We start from the raw sequence: 17868 nt of genomic DNA, 5'->3' as shown, positions 1-17868 counted from the left end.
ACAGGTGTTTGAGGTGGCGTGTTCAGAAGACATCAGCATGGAAATCTATTGTCCTTAGGACTTACAAAAGACAATAAAACGATAAAGGCCTGGTTGCACAAATAAGTAGTCCTGTCTATTTGCAGGTGTTTTTCCTTTTGCAGGGCTGTAGGAGGGTAGGCTGTGGCCAATAAAGTCATTAATAAAGAAAACAGTTTTCCTTAACTTTCTTTTTTTTTTTACCCCCTTTTTCTTCCACTTCCACCTCCACCCCCACTCCAGTTCACTCCAGTTCAAGTCATTAGTCATTAGCTGTTGTCTGTTGTCTAGTTGTGGACACAGCTCCGGGGCCCATGCTGGTATTATGAGCCTTGCACTGCTCACACAGGTGCCGGCCACTTATGGCAGCTCACGGCTCCACACAATAGCACACAACAACACACAGCAGCTCACACTGGCTGCGGGCCACTCACACTGGCCACGGAGGCACACAGTGGCCCACCACACACAGCAGGGCTACCTGCGGCAGCCCAGCTCCAGGGACAGCTGTTGTTCACAATTTGTGCTGTAGAAGGCACACATGGGCAGCTCACTGGCCCATGTGGGAATCGAACCGGTGGCCTTCAGTGTTAGGAGCTGGAGGCACCAACCACCTGAGCCACCCGGCCTGCCCTGTTACTTTCAGCAACAAAATACACCTTTCTCACTGGGGCAGAAACCTGCTGATTTCCTGGATAAATGTGCTCTCCCTCCTTCCTCCCTCACCACCTAGTTACTGCATTGGGATTTTAGAAACGTCAATATGATCACATGTAAGAGATCGTTTTAAAGGAGAAATGTATTTCATTCATCGGGCACAGAACAAATTTTCGTGTAAATAAAAAGATGTGGTTTTAATTAATCGGGATGGGGAGGAGTACTCAACCCTTCCCAGAGCTTCATGTTTTTACTTCTATTGTCACCCTTACCACACCCCAGCCTGGATTCTCTTCATTTTTCGATCTAATCTTACCTGGTAGAGTACTAAGCCCCATATTACTGGGACAAAACCCAGTGTCACATGGTGTTATTTGCCAGCCAGTCTGGAACCACAGCCCACCATAGGGAGGACTGGCCTCTTCTTCCACCCTCAAGTTCATGTGATTTTTATTAGATCCAAAACAAAGGTGATTTTTATTTTCGACTCCCCTAAAACAGAAAGCCTTAGGCCAGGTCTTCTGCAAGTGGAGGGGTAGAGTCACGCGTATGAATGAATGGTTGACGTAGGGCTCCCAGGATGGGAAACAGAAAGTGCATGAGGGAGACAGGGAGAAGACAAGAAGCCCAGCAAGGGGGCAACGGTAGGTAGTCCCAGCCTCTGCTTGATCCTGCAGGGGGGATTCTGGAGCATAGATCAGGGTTTGTCCAGGAAGTTACTGGCGGGGCTCTCACACTTCTACACCAGCACAGATGGAAACGTCTAACCACTTTACCTCTGTGGGTGGGTGTAGGGTAAGCCAGCTACCCTGCAGCTCTTTCAAAGAGCTGAAGCTGGGCTGGTAGAAGTAAGGCAAACACGGTGTGTAAGAGTGTGTGTGTGTACTGACACAGTGTACTTCAGTGAAAGACTTTTTTGTCACCTTTCCCCAAATATATTCCTTGAGTTTTCACCCTTTCTTGTCTTAAATAAAAATGTTATTGTTAATTTTCCAAGTCCTCTGAATGAACCAGGTGGATTTGAATTATTGTGGTAATGAATCTACAAACGGACTCAGTTCTTTCCTTTCAAAGTTGACTTCTCTTCACTTCCCTTTGCCACATCCCCCGGAGTGCAAATTTAGAATGTTTTAGTTGCTTGGTTGAATTAAAAAGGCTGTGAATGATTGATTGATCTCTACTGTTACATAAATGTTTAAATAATGGTATCAACATTTTGAGACAAGAACTGTGGTTAATCAGTTAAAACCCTGGCACAATACATCTGCTTAATTAAGGTTGGGGACCCAGTGACAATCCAAAAATAAACTTTGGGTTGATTCAGATAACTTTTTATTTGTTTTTTTTTCTTTAAAAGTGGTATGTCAACATCACTTCATTTCTACATTTCAGAGCTCTGTACATTTCTTAACAGGAAATAAGCAATGCTCAATGTACAAAGTAAAAACAGAAAACTAGAAAAATCTGAATAAAATGGAGCAAGTTGCCATAGGTCATACAGTACAAATTAGTAATTAGATGTCATCTGAAGTGCAATACCACTGCTGTGATGATGAGTTAAGGAATGAAATAAAAATACTCTATTTTAAACAAACAGTATATATATATTTATATGTATATTTTTTACAGATAGTAGACCCAGTGATATCTGCAGTATTGTAAAAACTTATTTACAAATAACTTTTTTAGACATTACATATACATCAGCACCGTAGTAAAAACGAGAACAAAACCAAACCACCTTATTAAAATCTACCTCTCTATTTAGTTGGTCCCGGGACTGAGCATCTGAGGAAGCTTTTCAAAGATAATGGAGCCCCACCTCCATCAGCCACCTCTAGCTTCTCCTCATTGCTTATATATTTATTTCCTGTACCTTTCAGAAAAAGGTAATTATGTATTCCGTGTCTTCTTGTTGGCTTACTTTTTTTTTTTTTTTTTTTTTTTGGTTTTCATCTGTTTCCACTCAAGAGGTTCCCTGCTATCACCTCTTCCCAGAGAGAGCACAGCCCCTGCCTGGGCTCTTGCCCACCTGGCCACCTCTGGCTTCATCCTGCCCCTTGCTGAGTAGATCCATAACCTTCGTACCTGGAGAGCAAGTCACAGTGTTTGCCTGCCTGCTGCCTCTCTGCATCCTCTGCCCCCAGCTTTCCGTTCGAACCCCCTTCTCAGGACCTTCCCCGAGTGCAGCCCTTCCAGTTCCCCATGGTACCCAGCCTGGGCTCTGGTGTGGGGGGTTGCATGTGACTCCACAGAAGGGGGCCAGCCTTTTGGACACAGAGGGAGGGGGCCCACGCCATTCTTACTCACTCAGGACAACAGCTATGCAACATGGCCTCCCAAACAGGACAGGTCTGTTCTTGTAAATAAGAGGCGAGCCTTACGACCGCGAGGTTGTTGCTCCCTCCTGACAGACCTCAGTCAGAGCAGATTTGAGTGAATTACAAAGAGAACTGTACTTTCAACTGACTTTTGAAGTGGATTACTTTGCCCTTATGAAAGGAACCATAGCTTCCTCCTTTTTAGCATAAAAAATGTATAAGGTGGAGCAATGGATTTTTCAGGGCCTCATCTCTCAGGAGTTTAGATTTGTCTTTCCCGCGAGTAGGGATTAAGGGCAAGGCCACATTTACAGCATCATCGCTGGGATTTCCCGACAGGGAGCCCAGGCTGGCAACCTCCAGGCCGGTCCTCCGTGGGGACACCGGGAGTGTCAGGGGCAGCGCAGGGAACCTGCCATCGAATACCAACGCAGCCCCTCAGTTCCAGGCAGGGGCTAGTCATGTAGCTCTACACTGGGGAGAGGAGGAAAACTCCAGTGTCGCCTCTGTATGTCCGGCATTGTCTAAGTTCTTCTCGCACTGATTTTGACTCTGCCCAGGCTCCCTAAAGACAAAGCTTCATTTTCGAGGAGAAGCAAGGGCGCTGGGGTGGACGCAAGGAGGGACAGGGCAGGGGTTGGGAGAAAGGCGGCCACGCTGGCAGGCACACAGCATCCCCTGAGGTCTCCTCACCCTGTGGTGCCGGAAGTAGATGGGAACTGCCGAAGTGTCACAAGTGTACTGGGCTCCCGGGAGGCTCCAGCCCAACTCCCGGGAGTGATGGCTATCACGGTGACCAGCAGAGGGCGCTGCCCTCAGGCCTGCAGCACGGACCTTCCTGTCAGCTCACTTGGCTATCCTGGTGAGGCAGCCAACAGACAGCCTCTACCATTTCTGAGGGTCACCATAGGGCAGGAGACAGGCGGTAGGATCCTTCGTGGTCTCCCTGCAACATCTCACTTCGTGCCTGCCCTCCCTGTACAGTCGCAGGTCTTGAGCCTGACATCTCTTTTCCCGCCAGAGCTCAGTGCATTTCTGATCTGTGCTCTTTGCCTGGGCACCCAGCAGTCTCTGTGGGGCTCTCTGTGGCCTGAGGCTTTGTCTCTTGTGTCTCCAAAGCTGCAGTCTTGGCACCTGTGCCAGGAGGGGCTGACAGATGCCTCACCTTGGGCAGCAGTCCGTCTCAGCTGGAGCAGCTTTCGCTGGGCCAGGTGACCATAGAGAGTGCTGAGCAGGAGGCCTCATTCGTCTTCCCCACCTGCCTCTGGTGTGTCTCCCTCTCACAGCAGGAATCTGCAGGGCGTCTCCTCTTGACTGCTGTGTGAAAATCAGGTGAAATGAGGCCCAGCGGGGCTGTGGATTGGCACCTGAATCTTCCACTGTCAGCCAGCTGCAGTTTTGCTCAGTTTACGTGGGTCAAAAAAACAAAAAACAAGGATGGGTCCACATCCTGTTTCTTTTTCACGTTTTATGCGTTAACCACTAGAGTTGTGGCTCCTGGGTCCCCCCTGGACTAGGGGTTTCCAAACAATTCATCAAGCTCCTGCATCCATTCATCCCCTGGCCCGCCTTTGATGATGGAGTCCACGAGGTCGGCACTGTCTGAGAGGCCAGGGAAAGAGGCCCCAGCTGCTTCGCCACTGTAATTGTACGACATATCCTGAGCGGGGTTCCGCTCATAGGCTTGGCTCTGGCTGCTTGGAGCAAAGTTGCCACTGGGCATCTGCTGCTGTGCTGGGGGCTGGCTGAATGCCGGCATGCCCGGGACGCCCTGGCTTAGGCCAGACATGACCATCGGCCTGGCCTGGCTGGTCCCTTGCTGCCCCGGGAGTGGTGGCATCATCTGCCTACCCATGGCAGCAGGGTTGAGGGTTCTCACCGCGCCAGTGTTAGCGTCCACGACCTGGCTCAGTCCCTGCGGGAAGTGTTGCTTGCTTAGCCTCGGCTGGCCAGCTTGAAGTGGGTAGCTGGCGCCGTTGTTGAATGAACCTAATTCTCCACTAGTCCTCCCAGGCATCCCCTGTAAGCTCCTCTGTTGCCAGCTCTGGGCTCCCTGCTGGACCGTTCCCATAATGCCCTGCAGCCTTGGAGGGCCCTGGGGCCTCGGCAAGGCCTGGCCTACCGGCCCTTTCATCTGCTGGTGCTGCTGGGTCATCGCTGAGTTCACCAGCATGCTCTGACCAAACCCACTCACTATCCCAACCCCTTGCCCGGAGGCAGGTTGCCTCGGCCCCTGGGCTTGGTTGTGTGTGATGCTCATGCCACTTTGGTTTGGGTGCTGCAACATTTGGGTCATTCCTGTGCTCATATTGTACATTCCTGGTTGGCTGGTAGGCGTGGTGCTATAAGGGGCCAGTCCCATCTCTGATTGGGCAGTGGCTGTGGCCATTGTCCCTGGGTTCTGGGAGGGTCCCATTCCCATCATGCCTGTGTTCTGTGCCATCAACCGTGATGTTCGCATGCTCTGAAGGGCTGCTTGGTTTCTCACGGCTGCTATATCCTGCGGAGAACCTGCAGGGAGAGAAGAACACGCACCACTCACTCTTCTCGATAAGCAACGTATTGTAACAAAGTGCTGGAATTTTTTTTGAGAGTGACAAAATTCTTTATATGAAAGGATCCACTCTGATAATAAATCCTTGATAAAAAAGTTATTATTTTTCTGTTTATAACATATGCTGATTGTGAAAAATTTGGAAAACACTGAAAAGCACAAAGATGAAAATCAGTCAGTCAAATTCTCACCCTCCAGAGATGACCACTGAGAGCTACTATTTATATATAAATAGACACACACACACACACACATACACACAAATTGGGATCATACTGCACACATGCTTGCTTTTGTAGTTGGCTTTTTCACTTGACTACTCTGATTTTTGTTCACATTTCAGAAGCAGGTTGTTTCTCACTCTTTTGATATGATGCCACCCTCGACCAATTAGATACCATTTTTCTTGGAGGTGAGAGGGAAATTTGCCTTCTAGGCTAAATTAAGAAGAAACGGCAATTGCATATTCTATTTGTGAAGTGGAACATGGTTCAGTAGAGAATACTATCAGTAAAGACCATTAGACTGATTTCCCTTAAGACTTGAGTAGGATTTGAGAGGTTAAAGGCCATTGCGTCTGCTAAGAAGTATTTCGACAGATGCGACATTTTTTGGACCCACTCTGTCGATTTCCACATGCTCCAGATTCTCTGAATCATAACATGTCAGTGCAAACTGGCCAGCTTCCTGAGCTAGAAAAGGAAATTATCCTGCTACTTGCTCCTTGGCAATGAACTTACGGCTCTCTCCAGCGAAGTCCAGTCCTTGAAATCGGCAATGACTATGTCTCTCAGCAGATTGCTAACACAGTTTTAATGATGCTGTTTAAAAGTTGGCCAGGGTATGAATGTGCCAAGTCACTCCACTCTAATTAGGCCTCTGAGTGAGTCCTTCTTTCCATGTTCCCAGGAAATCTCCAAACCAGCCAGGAGAATAGAAATGTCACTCTTAGAACCCCAGTCAATGCGGTAAAAAACTAGGAGGTGCAAGAAATGGATTTTTCTATGTCCCTGCTAATGATTAAGTCTATGAGACAAAGAAAAATAGTTTTTTTTTTTCCCTTGGACTTTTAAAAAGGATGCAGCATGGGAGCCAATCGATATCATAAGCAAATTTGATCCTCTCTGGAACTGAGATGAGAAACCAGATGAGAATACCGTAACCTTGTTAAGCCTGGCACCTTGGCAGATAAGCGAAGTGTGTTTTTGTCTTCCTGATGGGGGTATTGATTTCTGGGCAGCAAATATGTCTCCATATATTATTTCTTGCTTTAAGAAAGAAAATTACGGGAATGTTGATTATGACTTTAAGTTTTTGAGGCTTGAGATCAATATCATGCTGCATTGAAAAATGAAATGGTTACTGTGGGGAAACCTGAAAGATCCCTAGAAATGTTTCCATTTTTTTGTTTTATTTTGTTTTAAGCTTAATTACATCTAAGTGATTTATTTAAAAGAAATCAAAAGTTCCTGATTAAATACTGGATGGAAGTATAGTGCAACTTGTAATCTTGTTCTGAAGTTTTGTGACCTTCACCACTAAATTTGTATCGACTACACGGCCAATCTGATCAACTGTGGTGAAATGGATTATTGAGTTGCTTATTTAAAAATTTAAGGGAAAAATATTGCTGACTCAGAGATTGATCAGATAGACCCCAATTACATAAACAGGCTCATGGGCTGCTGGAAATACATAAAATGACTATAATATTTTGTACAGTTTTGTTGTATGTTTAAAATGGACATGCCAAGGGATTGGAAATTGTCCGGAGTAAGTTTTTGAATGAGAAATAGTTTCCTTTATTAAGAGGGCAGAACTGCTGCAATGCCTTTTAAGAGGTATTAAAAGATGAATCCAAGCCAATCTTTATTGTCACTTAGTGTAAATGACTGCACAATCTAGGTGTAATTCTTATGGGAAAAAAGGGCATTTTAAAATCAGCACCATATTTTCAGCCTGAGAAAAACAAAAAGCCTTTTATAATCTAGTTTTATGCCTTCACTAACTTTAAATATATAAAGGAAGAAAATTCAAATGTGTCCAAACACATTGCCTTTATCTGATTCCTACATATGTTTAACAACAGATTACTTTTTCTTCTTTTGTAAATTTTTGTCTAAAGCAGTTAGTATTGTGAGACGCTGTAGTCAGATTAATTTTCTTGTCTAAGAATGTCAAAGAAAATCTTCCATGTTCAAATAGAGATGATAATATGCATTTTTCCCCCTAAAAGGGTCTATGTTCTAGCTTCACTCACAAGATGCCTGTATTTGTGAAAAATAAGCATTTCCTCAGAGGCATGTAATATTGCCCAGAGGCATAGAACTCAATCAGAGAAAGACAGTCATTAAAACCTTGGAGATGTGTAAGGTTCTCATGCAAGGTATTCCTACCAGAACTTCTCTCCAAGAGCAATATTTCTTATTTATCAATTTGCTATGTTCCCAGATACATAATATTGCACTATCTAGGGTGTTAGTATAAATGAAAACACTAAAGATAGTAAATAGATAGATTTCTCCATCAGTTCAGAAACCCTAAAAGGTCACTGGCTTGTTTACCTTAAGTGTAGTGAAATTTTTAGGTTGATTACCTGTGCTTTGGGGTTTTAGAAAAGTTCAAAGAGTAGAACTTTTAAAGTGAAACCAAAGCACTCAGAATAATTCCTACTACAGAGGAATTATTAAATTTTGGTGGGTCCCTTTACTCCAAAAAATAATAAATGAGTTATGAACCTAGAAAACTCAAGGGACAGTAAGTTAGGCTCATCAGATTTCATGTTTTTAATTCGTTCCTAACCTAAAGCACCAGTTCTCAAAGTGTGGTCCTCAGGTTAGCAGCTGCAGCAACCCCTGGGAACATTTTAAAAGTGTCAATTCTCGGTCCCACTCCAGACCTCCCGAATGACACAATCTGGGGATGCGGTAGAGAAATCCGTGTTTTAACAAGCTCTGCTGGGGCCTCTGATGCAGCTACAGTGTTGCGACTCCAGGTACAGAAGAGGGCTCTGTGTCTGCAGCAAAGCCTGTCCGTACAGCAAAGACTATTTCCACTCCTCTGCATCCAAGACCAAGTGAGAAACGTAATTCTTCAAAGAATTCTGGCACTGATTTAGGGCACAGAACACCCGTGGACAGCCCAGTTTCGTCTGTCCTTCCCCATGTCAAGGCCAAAGGGATCTGAAGTGGTAGGAATGTTCCAGGGAGGGCAGGAAGGGCGCAGTAGCTACTCCAAAGCCGGTGTTTTCACAGGCTTTCCGTGAGATCTGGCAGTGAACACCAGTGGCTTTTAGACTCTTTAAACTGCAACTCACAGTACCTGATTCAGTATATACACATGCGGGTTTGGAACAAAAAGAAAAGTTTCCCTTGTTGATACACTCGGATAGTTTCTTTTCTATTGTACGTGTTAGTTGTGGCTTATTAAATTGTCTTCACAACCTACTAGTGTATTGCAACCCAAACACTGAAAAATGCTACCCTAGATCATGAATTTTTCACCCACAGGATATGTGGGGAGGGGGTAACATTTGTGAAATGATGTACAAAGTTTGTACATTATGTTTATATATGCATATTTCTGTGCAACGGCTTCATAGCTCCTGACAGATTCTCAAAGGGTAGGTCACTCTTGAGAAGTTGGGACACATTGATCTACGTCCCATTGAAAGGGCAGGGATCAGAATTAGGATTTCTGCTGTTAGGTGACCCCTACAGACTCCTTGAGAACGCCTGTGGACGAAATTGGGCAAGGTCCCCAGGCACATCCTCTACACCATGCAAGACCTGCAGGGGCTCTCTCTACTGGAGACGGAAAGGTTTGATATTTGAGTGGACCTTCTACTTTACAACCGAATGGCAACCTTCACCATTGTACTGGGGCCATGATTTGGGATTTCCACAAAGGGCAGCAGGATCAAGACAGTCCAACCATCCACAGAGCCTTATTTGTTTTCTATATTCAGTAGAGATTACTGGTTGCTGCGAGCCAGATTCTTTCACTTTGGCTGTTGGAAGTGAAGGCCTTGGCCGGTTGACCCGCTGGGATTAGCAAGAAAGACATGGTATGGGATTTTTTTCTCTTGTGGTCACTGAGATGACGATCGGGACATAAACAGGGCTGATATTGGGTCAGCAGGCCCTTACTGTTGTTGAACTACTGAAGTGCTTCTGTACCTTGGCAACGAACAGCTGCCTCAGTCCCAGCCCCATAGCCACCCTGAGCCCTCCCTGGGCCCACCAAGACCTCTCTGGGACCCAGCAACCGAAAGGTGAATGCCTGGCACAGCCGGGGGCCTCCAAGAATGCATTCTGATTGGTTGGTACCCTCCATTCTTACACCTTTAATATAACCTGACGTGAACATAACGCATCAGGCAGCGAGCCACACGTTCACTACACTTCCCACCTGGAAGCTATACAACGGGAGAGGTATGCACAAGCCTCACCTTGAAACTGATTGACGGGCTGCACTGGGTACGGATTCCGCTGTGGCTGAAGGTGCTGCCGGGGTAAATGAGATTGCTGCAACTGCTGGAACGACAGAGGACAAGAAGGGCAGCGGTGAGGTGGGGACAGAGCATGCAATTAAATATCCTGCGGTTCTGAGGAAGGCGGGTTTTTCCCCAAAAATAAACCTTGTATTGAAAGATAACACGCATACAGGCAAGTGCACAAAGCAGAGTGTCCAGTTTGATGGATTTTGCACAAAGGAACACAGTTCTCATCACTGGCATCGAGATCAAGACACAGAACATTGTCAGGCATCCCTGATGCCCCTTGCCAGTCATTACCCTTCACCTGACCCCTAACCCAATGACACAGATCAGTTATGTCTGCTTTTGTACTTTATATTAGGGTGGTGCAAAAGTCATTGCAGTTTTTGCAATTATTTTTAACCTTTCAAACCGCAATGACTTTTGCACCAACCTGATATAAGTGGATTTATACAACGTGCTTGTGTCTGGCTGTGGTGTCTGGTTTCTTGCGTTTATTACATTTGTGAGATTCAGCCATGGGGCTGTGTGTAGTTGTGGTCTGTTCATTCTCACTGTGGAGGAATATTCCGTCATATGAATATACCACAATTAATTTACCTGTTCTATTAGCGATGGTCCTTTAGGGTGTTTCCAGTTTGGGGCTGTCCCTAATACCGCTGCTATGAACACCCCTGTCCATGCCTTTTGGTGAATGTCCCAGGCATTTCTGATGTGAGGACTCGCTGGCTCATGAGGAATGTGTGCAGTGAGGCAGCTTTCACTTTGGCTTTCCAATCAGCCGGCATGCTTTCCTGCACATTGTGGAGACCGAGCTCAAAGGGACAGCAACTAGTTTTTAATGATGCTTCAGGTATAGGAGCATGGGATTCTTGGGGGCTATAAAAAAGGCTCATCTTATTCCCATGAAGCCACACTGCTCCTAGAATCCATCGCCACCACTCACACAGACAGCATTTACTCTCTCGAGGAGACCGGGGGCCTGCGTTTTAGTCTTTCTCCACTCACCGGGACTCTGCACTGCTGGCGCTGTTACCAACATTCTGGAAAGGCTATTACGATCATTATCATGCTGTATGCGAAAAGGGAGAGAAACTAAGAGTGAGGTGGAGAGCAGAGAGGGGTCTTAGTTCTCAGTCTGCTGTCAAGTAGCTGCAGGACCTTCCGTGTGTCATTTAACCTCCGTCTGCAGCTACTGAATATTCATTAAGCACCTTTCATCTGCAAGGGCTACAAAGAACACACAACAAGGGCCCTGCTCTTTATAAGGTTCATTGTAAAACTAACACACAGTGGCCACTTCGTAACACATGTGTTTATCTCTATTTTTTCTCTTGTTTTTGTTCTTGGGCAGCTCTATAATTTTCTTTCTTTTTTTTTTCCTCGACAAGGCCTGGCGACCAAAGAAAAGAACAGCCTTCTCCCTGTGCAGCCCACCCTGTGCTGCCTACCAGGGTGTTTTGCACAAACTGTTAAAATTAATTAATTGTGTAGACAAAGTACAGACAAGAAACATGCTAAATCCTTTACGCAGCAATGTAAGGGCATTGCTGAAAGTAAGCCGAGCATTTAAAAGGTGCTCAGCCACATTTCCCATGTTGTGTAAGAATGTAACTGTCCCACTTGCCACTGGGAAGACACTGTGGGGGCCTGGGGTGGGTGGGGCGGGGCCACCCGTCAGGAGTCCCGAGGCCCCAGTGGCAGCCCCGGCTCGGCCTCTTGCTAACTGTGATCTCAGATCACTCACATCAGCTCCCGGCCTCAGTGTCTGCATCTGTAAAATGAAGGGACTTGATGATCTCTAATGTTTCTTTCAGCTGGAAAATTCTAGGTTCTGTGGAACCTTTGTGAGTGGATGGGAGGTGACATGCCCTGCGCGCTTTGAGAATAAGGCATTAAATGGGACTTCATGCCTGCTTTCAGCCCACTCTGTTCTGATTTCTAAGTCCACTGAGAATCACTTTAAAGTTCCCCAAGATGAGCAAGATTCCACATCCTTCTGATTTCCTCACATGGCCTTTCAGGAAACCCAAGTGTCTTCAATACACTGTTTACAAAACTGAAAGTGTGAGGACACTGTCCCTGCTGCAGCACAGCAGGAAAACCAGCTTGACAGTGATATGCCATATTCATTCTCAAAACAAAACGCTGACAGCCCCCCACTTGTAGACCCTACACAGCCTGCGTCAGGAAGCGCTTTCTCCGGGTCCAGGTAAGATGCTAGGGCGACTTGAGATTTTTCAGCGCAGTCTCTTGGTTTCACTTCCGGGCTAGTCCCACAGGATGATGGGCATGTGTTGCTGCAGCTCTTCTGTGACCACCAGGGTCATGTGACAGGTCCCCATATACATTTGTGCAGTTTCCAAAGAGTTTTACACCCATTACCCACCATGTGATCCTTACAACAGCGATAGGAGGAAGGCTGGGAAATTATTAAAACCTAACCTGGCAGATGCGGAGAGAGGTTAAGTAGTTTTTCTGAAATCACACCACAAGGCAAAGATTGGACACATTCTGACCTTGAGTGAATTGTTCTTTCCTTGGTCCCTCACCATCTCTTGGTACACATGCCATTAAGGAATTGCAGTCATTTTTTTTGCAGTTTCTCATTTTCCTGTCTTTTCCAAGGAGCCCCGTACTTCTCTGTGTCCTGAGTTAGGGGTCTCTCACTCGCTGACCTCCTAGTCTGTGGGTGTCACCCTGGGGCACCTTTTCTGCCTCCTCCTCATTCCCAGGGTTGGCTGACCTCGCCGAGTGGGCACCCCCCTGGGCTGGCACAGCTGAGTTCTGCCTGGTTACCCTGCTTCCATTTTGTGTCTTGGTCACAGCACACGTATCTAAAGCCATCACTCAAAGTATCAGGCACACCTGACATTCCCCGGGATTGGCTGAGGAGAGGACTTACAAAGCCCAGCCTCCCCTGGCAGCTCCATTCATCACTGCCTGAGGGACACTAGCTCGTTTCCTTGTCACACACCTTATGCAGGGTGAGAGGGAGAGAGGTTTGTTTGTACAAGAGCTGCCAGGCGGCTGACTGACCTTGGTAAAAAGGGAGATAATTACACAGCTGTTCAGGATCAAAAGCAAAAAAGGGAACATAAGTGCACTGTGCTCAGTGGTACAATTTTTCTATTTGGGCAATGATGACTGCTTTACTTTGAACTGCTGTTCTTGGTGAGCAGGGACCTCTACTAACATGCCTGTGCCTAAGTGACGGAGGATGCTTGAGAAATTTGCAAAACCCTGATCCCGTCAGGAACTGTGAGGCAGAGCTCTGTTGGTCCTTGAGCCTTACAACCTCACACCTCCAACAAGACAAGAGCAAGATGCCCTATACGGATCCCCACCATCTACGGATCTCTCGTGGAAGGCCTCAGGCCTTTCTTGGGATCGTACCAGATTAGGCCTGGGCATCTCAAAAACAAAACAAGGCACCCCAAAGAGAACCACACTGAAACCTACAGGTGCAGCCTGCAGGGAAGGCTGTCTTTCAAAGCTGGAGGAATCATACGGCCACGGTGGACAAAAATGCCTAAGGTGAAGCTTATTAGTGTTAGGCCTTCCTTTAACTTCAAGATCTCTTGAGCTGTTTTAAAAGCTGCTGAGAATTTTCTTAAATTTGCCCCCTTTCTGTGACCCCAAGTTTAGGTTTGCAGGTAGTTCTGTGGGCCCTATTATTCTGCTATTGTTCCTGTTCCATTGTTCATGACCAATTCTGTAGAATTCTCCTCAATCCTTCCTCCCCACACTTTCTTTCAAGAGACAAAGTTCTCTGAATCATTTTCTTTTCTCCTCCCTGCTAGAAATGTTCCACTTTAGGAAGAATGGGAACAAGCCCTCCCTACCCCCATGCCGATGACGCAGACCCCTGCCCCAGAAGCCAGGAGAAAAGGAGTGAGGCTTGAATGGAAGACATGTCTCTGGCAAACGGGCCTTCACACTGATGGCTGAAGCCCGTCTTTTAAGAATAAACTAATTCATTCTGAGAAAAGAAAACCTAAGTCACTGAAAGGTCTAAATCCTGTAGGTTCCTTCGTGACCCCGGGAAACTCTAGCCCTGGAATAGGCACTGGCACTCCCTCGCATGTACCCCCAGGCGCTGAACGAATGCTTGCTGAGTGGGTGAAGCCCGCCATGGATGCCTGTTACCTGCTCGGCCAGAATCTGCTGCTGCTGCTGCTGCTGTTGCTGCTGCTGCTGCTGTTGTTGCTGTTGTTGCTGCCGCTGCTCCCGCAGGAACTGTTGCTTCTGCTGCTCCATCAGCTGGGCCCGCTGATCAATGAGCATCTGCTTCATGATGGCCGCCTGGGGCTGGCTGCCCAGGAAGCCGGGACCCGCGGGACTGGCGCCCGAGACCATGCCGCCTGGGCCTGGGGGCCCGGAGGACTGCATGGGGCCGGTGGTCCGGGGAAGCCCGACGGGGTGCTGCTCCTGGGAGGGCGGGAAGAGAAGAGAAGGCAACGATTCCACGTGTGAAGGGAAGCACGGGGAAAGCTGAGTGGGACGGAGGCTGTGGACCCCAGGGGTCCTGAGTGGCACACATCCCATTTCCCTACAAACAACCCAGTAGACCTCACACGTGGCCTCATCACAGGAGAATGACAGAGGCTGTCGGGAGAAGGTCATAGCGAATGGCTCTGGGAATCTGAGACCAAGTCCAGTCCGTTTCCGATGGGACTGACTAAGGGACATGGACCAGGTTTTCAGCGAACATTTTGTGTTTTTCCAAAGGAACGGGGCTAAGCCCTTAGGTTGGTTCACCTTCAGTCTGGAAGCATGACCTTACCTCTTAATCCTTATTGCCTACCTGGCCAAAGGGGACTTTAGCTTAGGCAATAGGAGAGACATGTTAGGAAGACCTGCTGTTTGGTGGAATCCTAACGACAGATGACCCTGGAACAACGTGGGGTTTTCGGGTGCTGAGCTCTGTGCAGCTGGAAAGCTGCACATGACGTTAGACTCCTCCCAAACTTAACTACAGCCTTCCTTTGGTAACCATGGGGAATTGGTTCCAGGACCCCCGTGGATACCCAAAACCACGAATGGGCCAGTACTTTATATAAAAAGATGCAGGTCAACACATACAATTGGCCCCCCATATCCACGGCTTCCCAAATACTGTTTTCGATCCGCAGTTGGTTGAATCTGCAGATGTGAAACCCGGGGAAACGGAGGGCCAACTGCATATTCATTGAAGAAAACCCACAGATTAGTGGACCTGCACAGTTCAAACCCGTGTGGCTCAAGGGTCAACTGTAATTGTAACATTGGAAAGCTTTGATAAATGTAAAAAACAACAACAACAAAAAAAATCCTGCTGGTGAGAGTTGTTGATAGTGCAAAATGGGAGTGTTAGTTACACTGCCCACAGGTATGTAATCTCCCCAACATCTTCAAAAACACAACTGAGTCTGGTATGTCTGGGGTAATTTAAATGTGGGGGGTTGAATTCGGTCTCTGAATTCTGTAATTATGTGACAGTCATTCAAATGATGGAAACTTTTAAGGGCTGGTCCTTAAGTAATAGGAAGTAAAGTGGTAGGTAGACACACAGCCCAGTGACTACTTGAAATTGGACTCAGAAGGGAAGTCCGTAACAGTTGGACAGTGTAGACAACTAGGGAAAAAGAGCTGATGGTGTATTACCATAAGGTTTAGTTTCTAGATGCTTCCTTTCCTGTTCCTTCTACCAATGGCAAGCATTGTCTGAACATTCCGCAGAAATGTTCCTTTCAGTTCATTCAAGTTTCAGGTAATTAATCCCCACTTCACCACCCAAACGAAACAGGCAAAATAACCATAAAACAAAACAAAAAACCATCACTCCTCTCACCCCCGAAACAAGAGCCCAAAGAAGGTCTGGTTAGTTAGTGCAGTAATCCAGGTCATGCAGTTAAGAAATGGAGGACCCAGAACTAGCAGAACTAGAACACTGCACTTGAGTCTAAGTTCGCATTCCTTCCACTGGCACAGGACTTTCCCAGGCTACAGGTCCACCGTATCAAGTGTGCACCTAAGACAAAATATACAGTATGTCTCCCATAAACATACTGTGCTCTATTTTTTTAATGTGTTATTGCTGAAGTTAATAAAACATTTTGTCTTTTCTCTACAAATAGACAATTCTTAGGTAGAGAGCTATGCAATATTTATATTAAAAAGACCTTATACTAAAAAATGCCAAGAACCTTTATGCTACCAGTTTACTTTTTGTTTGACTGACCCTTGCAGGGGCCAAGATATTTCAGCCTCTCCTTTCCCCCCAATACTGACTACCTGTTTTCCAAGCCCTTCTTTCCAATGGGATAAAGCTGTTTCTTGCCACCTTTAGAAACAAATGGCCGGTTGACTTAACACTTTCATAAATTCACACTGAAATATAGTTAACTGATCAGCAAAAATACAGATATACAGGGCTTTTCTTCTGTGTATCTCAGTATATTTATTTTCCAGTTTTGATAAGGAGGAGAGTGGGAAAGAAAATGAGACCCAAGGGAAGAAAAAGTTTTCTTCAGCTTGATTTTATGAGAGGGCTGGTCTGGGCTGGCCCTGTTTATTTTTGCACACTTTGTGATATTCTTGTCCCGCGTGACCTGGCCGGGTAGCTGGGGCGCATGCCCACAAGTGGTAAGTAATGACTTGCTTTCCCAGCTTTCTCTCTGCCCGGTCAGGATGTTGATACACGTCTAACTACTTTTGGCCCCTGTCTTGCTACAGCAAAAAGAAATACTTCAAAAGCACAGTGGGGTGAGGGGGGAGGGGGAACCTTCCCAAAGGTATACTTAGGTTACTACTTCCCAGGATTATTTCCCCAAATGATTCCTTCCCAAAGGTTTTGCCTCCAGGTTTCTCACTGAAGACCTGGAGACGTAGAGAGAGGAGGGTTATGTACACTTTTAAAGCATGGCCTCCCATACCTTTAGGACTCTCCCAACCAGCTCTCCTGCATTCACTAGCGGGTGAGTGACCTAGAACCCCAGCCTCAGGTGTGTATTCCAAAGCGACACACTGAGCTGGCTGAGGCCATTAACTGTTTCATATTACGTGGTGGCTTTTAACCTCCAGTCTAAGAGGGCTTAATGAGCAATAGTTTGTCGATTTTCAGGATTTTATGCCACCGCTCTTGTTTCTAAGGAGGACACACACTGTGTGTGCAATTAGATAAAACCAGGCTGAGCTTTCGTCACCAGAAATGTAATGCCTTGAAGCCAAATGATGCAGTATTTTTAGTTTTAATTACTGGCTTGTTCCTGTTCAACGACCTCCCTTGTCTTCTCCCAAGAATCCTCATTCAGTCTTTTCCTGTCAGAAACCCAAATGGCTACATAGATCTTCATTACTCCCCAAACCTCTCACTCTTCAGTAAAATAAAGGGAGGGAAAAAAAAAATCAAAACCAATGAACATATTTTACATATATTCTCCTCCAGGGAGAAGATCTTAGCAATTTTCTAAGGGCTGGAGAGAGGTAGGAAGTGTAAAAAACACCCTACCTCCCCAAAGAAGCAGTTTTCTACTTCAAAAACCAGCTGTGGTAAAAATATCTCCCAAGAGCAGCCAGCTGTTTATTTATAAATCTGTGCGCAGGGAAGCTTTATTTCTCTTAAGTGTTTTCAAGAACATGCCTAGTGTTTGGGTGAGAGGGGCCGGGGTTGCTGGCTGCGAGCCAAAGATTGCTGGCTCGTAGGCGTGGGGATCACAAAAGGCTGCTGAGACTGGGGTGAGGGGACTTGGTGCCTAACTGGCTGACTGAGGATGGAATGCTCAGGGCTTCAGCCTTTTTCAGGCGGTCTCCGTCGGGGGAACAGGGAGCAGCTGCTG

The 17868-nt window shown here is 46.5% G+C and overlaps 1 protein-coding gene across 3 annotated transcripts in view; it reads right to left on the bottom strand.

Annotated features, from left to right (window-relative positions):
* Positions 1 to 1990: 1990 nt before the first annotated feature.
* MAML3 (mastermind like transcriptional coactivator 3) overlaps positions 1991 to 17868 on the bottom strand; it is a 377351-nt gene continuing 361473 nt past the window's right edge. For 2 of the 3 annotated variants that reach the window (XM_019730802.3, XM_074338492.2), the window contains exons 3-5: positions 14198 to 14479; positions 10001 to 10085; positions 1991 to 5507 (exon numbers count right to left, since the gene is read on the bottom strand). In XM_019730802.3, the coding sequence (XP_019586361.3) occupies positions 4510 to 5507; positions 10001 to 10085; positions 14198 to 14479 (1365 nt within the window). In that variant the 3' untranslated portion in view covers positions 1991 to 4509. The remainder of the gene's footprint in view (positions 5508 to 10000; positions 10086 to 14197; positions 14480 to 17868) is intronic. The other variant, XM_074338491.2, reaches the window with a different exon arrangement.

Source organism: Rhinolophus sinicus, chromosome 15 (genome assembly GCF_057876585.1).
Source record: "Rhinolophus sinicus isolate RSI-liver-muscle chromosome 15, RSI-T2T, whole genome shotgun sequence".
In the NCBI taxonomy this organism is placed as follows: Eukaryota; Metazoa; Chordata; class Mammalia; order Chiroptera; family Rhinolophidae; genus Rhinolophus; species Rhinolophus sinicus.
This window is presented reverse-complemented; position numbering and strand designations above follow the sequence as displayed.